The sequence below is a fragment of the Nycticebus coucang genome, chromosome 17 (genome assembly GCF_027406575.1).
Source record: "Nycticebus coucang isolate mNycCou1 chromosome 17, mNycCou1.pri, whole genome shotgun sequence".
Lineage (NCBI taxonomy): Eukaryota > Metazoa > Chordata > Mammalia > Primates > Lorisidae > Nycticebus > Nycticebus coucang.
In genome coordinates, this window is record NC_069796.1 from 83,930,254 (window position 1) to 83,942,405 (window position 12,152).

Sequence of the window (12,152 nt, forward strand, 5' to 3'; positions counted from 1 at the left end):
GGGCGCCTGTAGTCCCAGCTGCTCGGGAGGCTGAGGCAGGAGAATCGCGTAAGCCCAAGAGTTAGAGGTTGCTGTGAGCCGTGTGACGCCACGGCACTCTACCTGAGGGCGGTACAGTGAGACTCTGTCTCTACAAAAAAAAAAAAACAGTGTGGTGAGACTTACATTCCTTTGATAAAGAGGAAGTGGAGGCTCAGTGGCTTTTCATTTTAATGTCCCCAAGTGAACAAATGACCAGGCCCTCCCTTGCTGGAGGTCAGGGCCAGCCAGTCAGGGGGCCAGCAAGGGAGCTGGTTCTGCAGAACCATAGACTGGACCTCTCAAGGACCCCACGGTTTGCAGTCGTAACAGAAGAATGTTGTTCCTTTTATTTTTCTGGTTGTCTAGAAGCACTACAACCAGAAGAGCGAGAAGGGAGTGGAAATGAAGATGTCCGAGAAAAAAGAGGAGGTATGAACCATTCTCCACTGGTGGTGTGAGTGATCCCAGAGTCAGTAGAGTTTGCGTACCTCTTACTTAGTGTCTGTCCCCAGTCACTGCCAGAGAGACCCCCTACCCAGGCAGGTGGCAAACGTGTGTGCTGACAAAGGAGTTAAACCTCCAGGTGAATGGCCAGCCCACCAGCTGCCATGGGGGAGCTCCACCCTCCACTAGCCCCAGGCTTGTCCCCTGCTGTGTACCCAGCCAGCACACTCCCTCACATGCCAGCCTCTCTCCAGCCTCCACGTAGTTCTATTACTATCTTAGGGAAGACAGATTTGGGGCCATCATCATTAGCTATAGTCCTACTACTTTGGCTGATGAGAGGATCCCTGTGGGTGTTCTGGAGTATTTCCTCATCACTGCCTTCCCAACTGCCAGGGCATTTTGTAATAGGACCCAGGTAACTCCATGCCAGAGAACATCCAACCCCACTGCTCCCTGCTGCCAGCTCCCAGCCCTCATCTCTCATTTGACAGATGAAGACTAATCTCTTCTTCTAACTCACAGAGGAGAAGGCAACCAGCCCCCCAGACTATCGGCACTACCTTCGAATGTGGGCCAAGGAGAAGGAGGCTCAGAAGGAGACGATCAAGGATCTTCCCAAGATGAACCAGGTAGGCTCAGTTGGACCTGGCAACAGATATTTCTGGAGAATTCTGGCCAAGACTTGACAGTGCAGATCATACCACCCACACTCTGGCCATCTCCTGGGGGGTGGGAATTCCCCTCCCTTCCTCTAGAGCCCATTAGTCTTAGGTAGCATTCAGTGATGATTCCAGAAGGACATGAAGTCAGTGACTCCAGGACTTGTACAGGGGGTGTTTCCATGGTGACAGCTCACTCAGGTTGAATCAAGGTCCATGAACCAGAGAAGTGCTGGAGGTTAGCCTCCAATGGCCAGAGACTCAGACACCACCTCTGACAGGAAAGTGTTCATGCACTCCTGCCCCTCTTAGGCCGTGCCCAGTGTAGCACACACAGGCCTGAGCATCCCCTCCATGGCCCGCTCTTCACTCTGGTCTCTCCTCTCAGGAACTTAGCATCTTGCCAAGGGTCTCACAGCCAGGAAATGGTAGCCCCAGGATTCAAGCTGCAGACATCCAACCAAGGCAATTTTGAGCTACAGCCTGACCATGGCCCTCAGGCCAGACCCACCCTAGGTGTGCCCACAATGGGACCCTGCCTGCCACCTGCAACTTGAAGAATGGGGCACCTGAAACCTGAAATTGGGGCTTCCTCCTCTTTTCGGACACAGAGTTCTGAGTGTGTGGCCCCTAGAATCTATCCTCCCTAACCTGCCCCCTTAGCTGACCCAGGCTGTACTCACCTTGCCATCACCCTCCAAAGAGCTTCCGGAAAGGACAGAGTTGAAGTTGCTTCTAATTAAAAATATAAAAAGCCAGCTAGGTGTGGTGACTCATGCCTGTATTCCAGGTGGACTGCTTGAGCTCAGGAGTTCAAGACCAGCCTAAACAAACAAACAAAAAAAAGACCAGCCTAAACAACAGCGAGACTCTGCCTCTACTAAAAATAGAAAAAGTATTTCCCTAAAATTTATGTGAATTAAAAAAAAAATTAGCCAGGAGTTGTGTTAGGTACCTGTACTCCCAGCTACTTCAGAGGCTGAGGCAGGAGGATCACTTGAGCCCAAGAGTTTGAGATAGCTGTGAGCTACGATGATACCATACACTCTACCTAGGGTGACAGAGTGACACTCTGTCTCAACACACACACACAAAGCCAAAAGTAATTCCAAGACACAATGAAGAAGTCCTTATAGTAACAGTTTAGAAAGTCATGGTAGAAGCTGGTCCAAGTCAGTAGTGTTTGCAACTAATTGATCACAACCAGTTACAGATTTCTTTGCTCCTTCTCCACTCCTTTTAGGTCCTGCTTCACTTGACCTAAAATAAATTAAAAAATAATTTTAAAAAAGAGAGTCATGATAGAAATACATCGGTCTCTGTTAACAGAAGAGACTTAGACATGGGGAGAGACTCCAGGTCAGAACCACATTCTCGTTGTGCTGAGAGAAGGGCAGCTGGAAAAGAAAGTCCTGCAAAGATCTCTGTGGCATTGGTCAAGTCACTCTCTCTGAGCCTATGTCCTGATCTGTGAAGTGGAGATGATTCATAAGACCACAGCCAGCACCTGTTAGAATGGCTAGCCTTGCCAGTCTGGCCAATACTGGGGCAGTCTGACCAACTCTTACATCTTCTTGATCTTTTTGTGTTTTTCTTTAAAAGGAGCAGTTTATCGAACTTTGCAAGACCCTTTACAACATGTTCAGTGAAGACCCTATGGAGCAAGACTTGTACCATGCCATTGCCACAGTGGCCAGCCTCCTCCTTCGTATTGGTGAAGTGGGAAAGAAGTTCTCGGGCAGGAAGCCCAGAGACGGTGCCCACAGTGGGGACCACGATGTTGCCACAGAAGATGAGCCATCAGCACCTGAGCCCCATCAGGATGCATCCCGGGAGGCCCAGCCACCAGCTGCAGGGGACCCCCAGGCCAAAGCTGGTGGTGACACCCACCTGGGAAAAGCACCACAGGAGAGCCAGGTGGTGGTTGAGGGGGGCAGTGGTGAGGCACCCTCTCAGCTGCTATCCGATGATGAGACCAAAGATGACATGTCCATGTCCTCCTACTCAGTGGTCAGCACGGGCTCCCTGCAGTGTGAGGACCTCACTGACGACACGGTGCTGGTGGGGGGTGAGGCCCGCAGCCCCACAGCACGTAGCGGGGGCACTGTCGACACGGACTGGTGCATCTCCTTCGAGCAGATCCTTGCCTCCATCCTGACGGAGTCTGTGCTGGTGAACTTCTTTGAGAAGAGGGTGGACATTGGACTTAAGATCAAGGACCAAAAGAAGGTGGAGCGACAGTTTAGCACCTCCAGTGACCATGAGCAGCCTGGAGTTTCAGGCTGACCTCTGCAGCTGCACAGGCCAGCCAAGGCCCATCCGCTCCTCCCTTTCCATTTTTTCTCTCAAGGCATACCCTTCCTTTTCTCCCCAGAGCCAAGCAATGTGAGTGGAAAGACAGCTGATGGTGGCACAGACGCCTTAGATTCCTCGAGGTTGCATCTCCTGGCACCAGCTGCTGGCAGGGCCCAGGAAAAGGGTGGTGCCCCCACCTTCCTCTTTGCCCAGTGGGAGCCTGCCTGGCACCCAGCCACGCCTGCCTAGGTTAGAGACTCTCAGATCCGCTCTACTTGCCTCCTGCTGCCATGCCCCATTTGTGGCCTGGCCACACAGAGTCCCCCACCCACAGGATACTCTTGCAGCTGTGTGGTCCAGGGTCCTGTGCTTGTTTGGGCACCAAAGTGACAGAACCTTTAGGGTACTCTCTGGGAGCCCTTGAGCCTAAGCCTACTGACTGAGGAACACAGGCAAAAATCATCACAGGGTGGCCACTGCAAACAGGCATGACATTATGTGCTCTCAGCTCATTATCTTACTGTTAACTTTAAAAGCATATCCCTCAGGTCCTAATATCTTTCCTTGGATTCATTTCAGTTGGCTAAAAATTACACTGCTCAATGCCTTAATAAATCCCTGAAAGAAATAAAATCCACACTGTGTACAGTGCCTTACTGTGGCCCTTGCACTCTGCTTTTAGACCTCTTGGCTTCTCCCAGGGCCTGGTACAGATACCGGGCTGTGTTCAGGAAGTTGAAGACAGTCCCTCAGATGGGGTGGGGAGTGCAAGGCTTGCCAGGTTGGATGTGGCAATAGCAGGTGCTGGTGCAGGCTGGGCAGGGCCTGTGTTGACCTGTGATGAGGACCACCCTGATCCCATCTCTTTGGGTGGGAAGCTATGCAGGAAGTTGAGTCCTTGGGCCTGGGCTATAGTCATTGACCCTGAGGTTTAGGAATCAGACTGTGGGGCCACAGGCTGAGCCAGAGTAGGGCTGAGTCACAAGAAGCCCTCGCTTTGCAGCAAAAGCTAAAGCTGGTCATTAGTGTCCAGTGTTTTGCCCACACACAGGGCTGCTCCTGCTCCTAATAAAAGATGCAGCAGTCTCCCCTTTATGCCCAGGAAATATGTTCCAAGTCCTCTGGGTGGGGGCCTGAAACTTCAGATAGTCCTGAGCCCTATATGTACTATGTTTTTCCTATACATGCATACCTATGAAAAAGTTTAATGTATGAATTAGGCACAGTAGGAGATTGACAACAACAATAATAAAACAAAAATATGAGAAGATACTGTAATAAAAGGTATGTGAATGTGGTATTCCTCTCACAAAATCTCATTGTATAGCACTCACCTATTTTCTAAAGAGTGGTTGACAGGGTAACTGATGCCACAGAAAGTAAAACCTGGGGTAGGGGGGTCTACTGTATACACTGTACATATATATATATGTGTATATATATGTATGCATGTATGTGTATACACACACATACATACTGTATATCTGTGGCTGCTGGCTTTTGGCTTTTTGCAGTTTAGTAGCTTTTTTGTTTTTTGTTTTGAAACAGAGTCTCACTATGTCACCCTGGGTAGAGTGCCGTAGCATCACAGCTCACAGCAACCTCAAACTCTTGAGCTTAAGCGATTCTCTTGCCTCAGCCTCCCAAGTAGCTGGGACTACAGGTGCCTGCCACAACACCCGGCTATTCTTTTGTTGCAGTTGTCATTGTTGTCTAGCTGGCCCAGGCCAAGTTCCAACCTTCCAGCTTTGGTGTATGTGGCTGGCACTGTAACCACTGTGCTATGGGCCCTGAGCCTGCCCTTCAGTAGCTTTAATGAGGTATAATTTATATACCATAAAATTTGTTCATTTTAATTTACAATTCAGTGATTTGTAGTAAATGTACAGAGTTGCACAACTATCTTCACAAATATAAGTTTGGAACTTTTCCATTACCCCAGAAAAGACCCCTTAGGCCCATTTTAGCCAATCCCTTTTCCCATCCCTAGTCTCTAAAGATTTTATGGCTGGTTTTAAAAACTATGCTTTGGGGCGGCGCCTGTGGCTCTGTCGGTAGGGCGCCAGCCCCATATACCGGTGTTCAAACCCGACACTGGCTGAACTGCAACCAAAAAAAAAAAAATAGCCGGGCGTTGTGGCGGGTGCCTGTAGTCCCAGCTACTCGGGAGGCTGAGGCAAGCGAATCGCTTAAGCCCAGGAGTTGGAGGTTGCTGTGAGCTGTGTGATGCCATGGCACTCTACCGAGGGCCATAAAGTGAGACTCTGTCTCTACAAAAAAAAAACTATGCTTTGTCCAGGTGTGGGGGCTCATGCCTGTAATATTAACACTCTGGAAGGCCTAGGCCTAGGAGGATCTCTGAGCTCAAGGGTTCAAGACCAGGCTGAGCAAGACCGAGAGAGACCCTGCCTCTACTAAAAAAAGAAAGAAAGAAAGATAGTGGGCTGGGCCCGGTGGCTTGTTATCCTAGCACTCTAAGAGGCCGAGACGGGTGGATTGCTTAAGCTCACAGATTTGAGATCAGCCTGAGCCAGAGGCAAAAGGATCACTTGAGCCCAAGAGTTGGAGGTTGCTGGGAGCTACGATGCCACAGCACTCTACCCAGGGTGACAGCTTGAGACTCTGTCTCAAAAAAAAAAAAGAGAGAGAATGAAAGAAAAAGAAATACTAGTTTCATATTTTGTCAGGAGTCTGTAGTTGCGTGGGAGTATAAGGCAGGAGGCTCTCTTGAGCCTAGGAGTTTGAGGTTGCTGTGAGGTAGGATGATGCCATAGCATTCTAGCCTGGGACAAAAGAGTAAGACTGTCTCTACAAAAAAAAAAAAAAAAAGATGGGTGGTGCCTGTGGCTCAGTGGGTAGGATGCCAGCCCCATATACTGAGGGTGGTGGGTTCAAACCCGGCCCCAGGGGAACTACAACAAAAAAATAGCTGGGCGTTGTGGCGGGCACCTGTAGTCCCAGGTACTTGGGAGGCCGGGGCAAGAGACTCGCCTAAGCCCAGGAGTTGGAGGTTGCTCTGAGCAGTGTGACACCACGGCACTCTACTGAGAGCCATAGAGTGACACTCTGTCTCTACAAAAAAAAAAAAAAAATGCTTTCCATGATTTTATCATAATTTATCCATAACTGCTATGCCCCATTTTTTTTTTTTTTTTAGAGACAGAGTCTTACTCTGTCGCCCTTGGTAGAGTACTGTGGTGTCACAGCTCACAGCAACCTCCAGCTCTTGGGCTTAGGAGATTCTCTTACCTCAGCCTCCTGAGTATCTGGGACTATAGGCGCCCACCACAACGCCTGGCTATTTTTTGTTGCAGTTTGGCCAGGGCCGGGTTTGAACCCACCACCCTCAGTATATGGGGCTGGCGCCCTACTCACTGAGCCACAGGTGCCACCCCTATGTCACATTCTTAATGTAGCAAAACAACAACCAGGAACTGGAACAACTAAGGTTTGTTTCTTAAGAAAAATCGTGATGCTATTTGGGAGGCTGAGGCAAAAGAGTTTGAGGTTGCTGTGAGCTATGATGCCACAGCACTGTACTGAGGGCAACAAAGTGAGACTCTGTCTCAAAAAAAAAAAAAAGTAAAAGAAAAAAATAATGATTGGGTAATATAATTTCCTTTCTGGCATAAAGTAATTTAAAAGGATTCATTGACAAAGAAGCTCTTCGTCAAAAAGACAGTTCTTGGCCGGTAATGTCATTCTTAAATATGTAAGAATCCCACATCGAGTGGTGCCCATAGCTCAGTGGGTAGGGCACCAGCCACATACACAAAGTTGGCTAGTTCAAACTGGGCCTAGGCCAGCTAAAACAACGGCAACTGCAACAAAAAAATAGCCGGGCGTTGTGTCAGATACCTGTAGTACCAGCTACTCAGGAGGCTGAGGCAAGAGAATCACTTAAGCCCAAGAGTTTGATGTTGCTGTGAGCTGTGATGCCACAGCACTCTACCGAGGGCAACATAGTGAGACTCTGTCTCAAGGAAAAAAAAAAAAGAATCCCACACATTTGTTTGTCACTGTAAAGCCTTAAATTGATTATATTTAATTAGATTTAAATAACTTGGAATTTGGATAATTTTTTTTTATTAAGTCATAACTTTGTACATTGATGCATTTATGGGGTTCAGTGTACTGCTTTGATATACAATGCGAAATGCTTACATTGAACTAAGTAACACATCCATCACAATTATACTCATTTCTTAATAGTTTTGAAATGTACCATTGCATCATGCACATTAGGTGAGGTCCCTCTGAATGCCCTCCCTCCTCCCCTATCCCTCCTCTTCTGCCATCTCTCCTTTTCCCTTCTACTTTCTGGACTATAGTTATGTTTTGCCATTCATATAAATGTGCAGGTGATTATATATTGATTTCATAGAAGTATTGTGTACATTGCATACTTGTTTTTCCATTCTCAGGACACTTTACTAAGAAGAATATGTTCCAGCTCCATCCAGGTAAACATAAAAGATATGAAGTCTCCATCTTTTTATGGCTGCATAGTATTCCATGGTGTACATATACCACAATTTGTTAATCCATTCATGGCTCGATGGGCACTTGGGCTGTTTCCATGTCTTGGCTATTATGAACTGGACTGCAATAAACATTCCAGTGCAAATGTCTTTGTTGTAAAATAATTTTTGATCATCTGAGTATATATCTTAGAGGAATTGCAGGATCGAATGGTAGGTCTACTTTTAGTTCCTTGAGTGTTCTCTAAACTTCTTTCCAAAAAGGTCGTATTAGCTTGCATTCCCACCAGCAGTGTAGAAGTGTTCCGTTCCCTCTGCATCCACACCAACACCTGTAGTTTTGGGATTTTGTGATGTGGGCTGATCTTACTGGAGTTAGATGATATCTCAAAGTGGTTTTGATTTGCATTTCTCTGATGATTAAGGATGATGAGCATTTTTTTTCATGTGTTTATAGGCCATGCGCCTGTCTTCATCAGAGAAGTTTCTGTTCAAGTCTCTTGCCCACAAGAAATGGGTTTATTTGTTCTTTTCTTATTGATTAGTTTGTTCTCTGTAGATTCTACTTATCAGACCTTTGTCAGAAGCATAACTTGCAAAAATCTTCACCCATTCTGAAGGTTGTCTATTTGCTTTACTTACTGTGCTCTTGGCTGTGCAAAAGCTTTTTAATTTGATCAGATCCCTGTAATGTATTTTTGGTGTTGCTTCAATTGCTGGGGGGGGGGGGGGTCCTCCTCATAAAATATTCTCCCAGGGCAATTTCGTCAAGTGTTTTCCCTGCATTCTCTTCTACTATTTTTATACTTTCATGTCTTAAGTTTAAATCTTTTATCCAGTGAGAATTTTTGTTAATAGTGAAAGGTAGCGGTCCAGTTTCAGTCTTCTGCAGGTCACCAGCCAGTTCACCCAGCACCATTTGTTAAATTTGGAGTCTTTCCCCCACTGAATATTTTTGATAGGCTTATCGAAGATCAAATGATGATAAGTGGCTGGATTCATCTCTTGGTTCTCTATCCTGTTCCATAAATCTACCTCCCTGTTTTTGTGCCAGTACCATGCTGTTTTGATCACTATAGATTTATAGTATAGTCTAAAGTCTGGTTTAGACCTCCTGATTTGTTCTTATTTCTGAGTAATGTGTTTTCTGTTTGAGTTTTTTTCTGAGTCCATATAAAACTAAGTACTATTTTTTCAAGTTCTTTAAAGTATAGCAATAGTACTTTAATAGGGATTGCATTAAATCTGTAGATTGCTTTAGGTAGTATGGACGTTTTAACAATGTTGATTCTTCCCAGCCATGAGCATAGTATGTTTTTCCATTTGTTAACATCTTCAGCTATTTCTTTTCTCTGAGTTTCATAGTTCTCTTTATAGAGATCTTTCACTTCCTTTGTTAGGTAAATTCCCAGATATTTCATCTTCTTTGGCACTACTGTAAACGGAATAGAGTCCTTGACTATATTTTTAGCTTGACTATTGTTAGCATATATAAAAGCTACTGATTTGTAAGTATTTATTTTGTATCCAGAGACACTGCTGTATTCCTTGATCACTTCTAAGAGTTTTGAAGTTGAGTCCCTGCGATTTTCCAGGTATAGGATCATATCATCAGCGAAGAGTGAGAATGTGATCTCCTCTACCCTATTTGGATACCCTTGATTGTCTTCTCGTGCCTGATTGCTATGGCTAAGACATCCATTACTATGTTGAATAGCAATGGAGACAGTGGGCATCCTTGCCTTGTTCCTGATCTGAGTGGAAATGTTTTCAATTTTACTCCATTCAAAATTATATTGGCTGAGGATTTGCTGTAGATGGCCTCTATCAGTTTAAAAAATGTCCCTTCTCTGCCTATTTTCTTAAGTGTTCTTTTTTTTTTCTTTTGAGACAGAGCCTCAAGCTGTCACCCTGGGTAGAGTGCTGTGACATCATAGCTCACAGCAACCTCCAACTCCTGGGCTCAAGCGATTCTCCTGCCTCTGCCTCTAAGATAGCTGGGACTACAGGCGCCCACCACAACACCAGCTATTTTTGGGTTGCAGCCATCATTGTTGTTTGTTGGGCCAGACTGGATTCAAACCCGCCAGCTCAGGTGTATGTGGCTGGCACTTTGGCCGCTTGAGCCACAGGTGACTTCTTAAGTGTTCTGATCATGAAAGGATGCTGGATATTATCAAATGCTTTTTCTGCATCAATTGAGAGAAGCATATGGTCTTTGTTTTTTGTTTTGTTATGTGATGTATTATATTTATAGATTTGCATATGTTGAACCAACCCTGTAACCCTGGAATAAAACCAATTCGATCATGGTGTTTTTTTATCATTTTTTTGATGAGTTGTTGAATTCTGTTTGCTAAGGTCTTATTGAATATTTTTGCATGGATATTCATTAATGATATTGGTCTATAATTTTCTTTCTTTGTTGGATCCTTTCCTGGTTTGGGGATCAGGGTGATATTTGCTTCATAGAATGTGTTGGGAAGTATTCTGTCTTTTTCTATGCTTTGGGAAAGGTTGTATAACTAGTTTGCAATGTTTTTTTTTTTTGTTGTTGTTGTTTGTTTGTTTTTGGCCAGGGCCAGTTTTGAACCCATCACCTCCAGTATATGGGGCCAGCGCCCTACTCCTTTGAGCCACAGGCGCCGCCCTATAGGTACTAGCTTGGATGTGAAGCCTTCTGGTCCCAGACTTTTCTTTTTTGGGAGATTTCGTATTGTTGATGCTATTTCAGTGATTGATATAGGTCTATTCAAGATTTCTAATTCTTTCTGGTTGAGTCAGAAGGTGGCGAGCTTCCAGGTATTGGTCCATTTACTTCAGATTTTCATATTTCTAGGAATAGAGATTTTTGTAGTAATCATTGAGAATTTTTCAAATTTCTGAGGTGTCATTATTTCTCCTTTATCATTTCCGATAAACAATATTAGCGATTTTACTTTTCTGTTTCTGGTTAGGTTGGCCAAAGGTTTATCAATTTTATTAATCTTGAAAAAAAATCTTTTTGTTTTATTGATCTTCTGAATGATTCTTTTGTTCTCAATTTCATTTAATTCTGCCCTAATTTTGGTTATCTCTTTTCTTCTGCTTGGTTGGGGATTGGAATGTTCTTCCTTTTCCAGTTGCTTGAGATGATCCATTAAGTTGTTGACTTCCTCTCTTTCTGTTTTCTTGATGAAGGCTTCCAATGCTATAAATTTCCCTCTGCCTTTGCAGTATCCCACGTTTTGATAATTAGTGTCTTTATTATCATTTTGTTCCAAAAATTTGGCAATTTCCTTCTTAATCTCATCTTTGACCCAGCTATCATTCAGTCTAAGATTATTTAGTTACTGTGATTTTGTTTGACTGTGAAGATTCTTGTTGCTTTTGAGTTCAACTTTTATTCCATAGTGGTCCCAAAAGATACAAGGAATAATTTCTATTCTTTTAAATTTTTGGAGGTTAGATTTGTGTCCTAGGATATGATCTATTTTAGAGGATGATCTGTGGGCTGATGACAAGGATGTATATTCAGTTTTATTAGGATGAAATGTTCTGTAGAGGTCTGTAAAGTCCATTTGTTCTAGGGTCAGGTTGAAGTCTAATATTTCTTTGTTTAGTTTCTTCTTGGAGGATCTGTCCAAAACTGTCAAAGGAGTGTTAAAATCTCCAACTATTATAGTGCAGGAAGATATTGAGTTGTTCATATCCATTAGGGTTTGCTTTATAAATTGAGGGGCATTCTGGTAGGGTGCATAAATGTTAAGTATTGAAATCTCTTTATGTTGGGTGTTTCCCTTTATCTTTGTTGGTTTAAAGCCAATTGTATCTGCAACTAAAATTGCAACCCCTGCTTTTTTCTGGTTTCCATTTACCTGTATTATAGAAGTCCATCCCTTCACCCTGAGTTTATTTTTATCCTTTAATGTGAGATTCTTGTATACAGCAGATATCTGGTCTGAGTTTATGTATCTAGTCAGCCAAACTGTGCCTCTTTAGAGGACAATTTAAGCCATTCACATTAATTGAGAGAATTGATAAGCCTGGTTGTGTTTTGGGTGTCATGATTTTCGGAAGTCCAGTAGACATTTTTAATTCTTTCACTACTGTGGGAGTTGAGTTTTGTTCAAAACTTTTTGGGTGAGTTTACTTGGAGGTAGAGCATTGCACTGGTCATTGTGGAGGATAGGTCTGAGAATATCCTGGAGAGCTGCTTTAGTTATGGCAAATTTCTTCAACATATGTATGTCATTAAAGTATTTGATTT

At 44.3% G+C, this 12,152-nt stretch overlaps 1 protein-coding gene across 4 annotated transcripts in view; it reads left to right on the forward strand.

Moving 5' to 3' along the window:
- The window catches only part of TBC1D9B (TBC1 domain family member 9B), a 44,577-nt gene extending 40,518 nt beyond the window's left edge, over window positions 1-4,059 (forward strand). For all 4 annotated transcript variants that reach the window (XM_053566720.1, XM_053566722.1, XM_053566723.1 and 1 more), the window contains 3 exons: window positions 388-450; window positions 991-1,097; window positions 2,730-4,059. In XM_053566720.1, coding sequence (XP_053422695.1) covers window positions 388-450; window positions 991-1,097; window positions 2,730-3,413 — 854 coding nt within the window. In that variant the 3' untranslated portion in view covers window positions 3,414-4,059. The remainder of the gene's footprint in view (window positions 1-387; window positions 451-990; window positions 1,098-2,729) is intronic.
- Window positions 4,060-12,152: the final 8,093 nt, after the last annotated feature.